At 46.0% G+C, this 2,158-nt stretch overlaps 1 protein-coding gene across 1 annotated transcript in view; it reads left to right on the forward strand.

The window, feature by feature from the left end:
- The window catches only part of LOC106812180, a 4,474-nt gene extending 2,381 nt beyond the window's left edge, over nt 1–2,093 (forward strand). The window contains exons 2-5 of the mRNA XM_014816003.1: nt 238–289; nt 911–1,108; nt 1,484–1,614; nt 2,070–2,093. Of these exons, the coding sequence (XP_014671489.1) occupies nt 238–289; nt 911–1,108; nt 1,484–1,614; nt 2,070–2,093 (405 nt within the window). The remainder of the gene's footprint in view (nt 1–237; nt 290–910; nt 1,109–1,483; nt 1,615–2,069) is intronic.
- The last annotated feature ends 65 nt before the right edge of the window (nt 2,094–2,158 follow it).

The following is a 2,158-nucleotide window of genomic DNA, read 5'->3' on the forward strand; positions in this document are numbered from 1 at the left end:
CGCGCTCTGTCGCTAATTATGTCTGTAGTAAGTACACGAACATCGACAAGAAACCCGTCGAGTTTTTTTGGCGTAAAAACTAAGCACTCTCAACGGAAAACATTCCTTACTCGACGAACAAAAATTTCCTGCGCGGGATTAACGGTTAAAAAAAATATATAAAAAACTCGGGCGATTTCGCTCATTTCGCGCGACGAGGAAAAAATGCGGACGTGATGCTTGTTTGAATTTCTCTAGGATGAAGTAGAGAAGGAGATGATGATGGTGATACGCCGATTTGCCCGTGAAAGTAAAGATACATACACGGGAAAAACTAACAGTAGTTTGTTATTTTAAAGGCGGTACTTAAGAGACCTAAATTCGTCGTTTTTGATGTTGGGTGCGTTTATATATATATTTATTATATATGATATAAATATATATATATAGTATATATGCTATGCAAAGGCATGGCTTAGTGTAGGTGATTATCGCTAGTGTGCGCGTAGTGCAGGAAACGCTACGCACGACACAGGTTGATCCTTCTATTCCTCCCTCGATTTTCTCTTTTTCTTTATCCACCCCCTTGTTTCCTTTTCCATTGCCCTCCTCTTTCTAAAGTTGCTTCCATTCCCACACCCCTCTACTTACATCTTTCTTCCGATTGCCAATTATTCTGTCCGCCTTTGCCCTTTCCTCCTCCCCTTCTCCCTGCCTTCTTTCCCCTTCCCCGTTTTCCTTCCTCTCTTCACCCTCTCCTCCTCGTCGTCGTCGTCGTCCTGCTGCTGCTCTTCCGCCTCCTCCTCTTTCTCGCCTTCTTTCCTTGCCCCTCCTTTACTCCTCTTTCCTCCTATAGTTATATATTATATATTTATTTTGTCTATTTGTTATATATTTATTACATGGCATATTATTTTCTGTGCGTCTGCAGGTGGGGTCACCCAGCGAGACGTCATCATCAACGTCTACGACGACAACCAAGCGCGGCCGCTGTTCACCAACGCCCCCTACCCGTTCCGCGCCGTACTGAGTCCGGAAGCCGCCAGCTACGAAGTCGTCTACATCCTGTCGGCAGAGGGCGCCGCCGGAGCCGGCGACATCCGGTACACGCTGGAGCTCGACTACAACAGTGAGTGTGGCGCCCCCCGGCGGCGAAGCGCGTCGTCCGACGGAGCCGCGAGGCAACGTGGCTTCCGGTCACGTGCTTTTAAGAAATTAATTTGATACGCGGAATGTACATAACTGTGATTGGCTAAATTTCTATCCAGAGAGATTGCCGAGATTCTGTGAGAGAGGGTTGGCGGAGTGAGGTGTCATGATTGACATAGCAGCGCCATCTATTGCCAAACGTCAATATGAACGTAACGTTAGCGTGGGGTGCAAAGCGATGGTTTTTTTAGCAGCAGGAGGGGGGATGATAGACTACCCTTGACTGGGGATCGGGCAGCTATTTCTAACACTGATACCACGTACGTATATGTGTGTGTGCTTGCCGTGTGTTCAGGTAGCGGGATATTTGAGGTGGACCCGGTGCTGGGCTACGTGCGAACAACCGTCGCCAACCCGTTCACGTTCGGCGACGAGTACGTACTGAGAGTGTCGGCGAAAAACGTCAGCGCAGACGATCAAACACAGGTAAGGACGATGATGATGGCGGCGACGATGATGATGATGATGTTGATGATGATGAAGATGATGATGATGATGATGGTGATGATGATGGTGATGGTGATGGTGATGGTGATGGTGATGATGATGATTATGATAGTATCAGGAGTAAGATAATATAGGATCCTATATTATCTTACTCCTGATAGTATTAGTGGTAGTGGTAGTCGCATTGATAGTGGTGGTGGTGGTGGTGGTGGTGGTGGTGGTGGTGGTGGTGGTGGTGGTGGTAGTAGTAGGGCAGTGGTAGTGGCAGTGGCAGTGGTAGTATATACTAGTAGGAGCAGTAGTATTAGTCTCAGTTATAATAATAACATCAGTTTAATCATCAATATTATCATCACAACTTATTTCGTGGTACACAGCAACATATACGAACAATATATGACAGTCTTTAAAAAGAAATTGTTAAAAGCCACTAGGGTTCGCTAGAGTTATACTGCTAGAGTTATACAGCTAGAGTTATACTGCTAGAGTTATACTGCTAGAGTTATACAGCTAGAGTTATACT

The sequence above is a fragment of the Priapulus caudatus genome, unplaced genomic scaffold, assembly GCF_000485595.1.
Source record: "Priapulus caudatus unplaced genomic scaffold, Priapulus_caudatus-5.0.1 Scaffold617, whole genome shotgun sequence".
Lineage (NCBI taxonomy): Eukaryota > Metazoa > Priapulida > Priapulimorpha > Priapulimorphida > Priapulidae > Priapulus > Priapulus caudatus.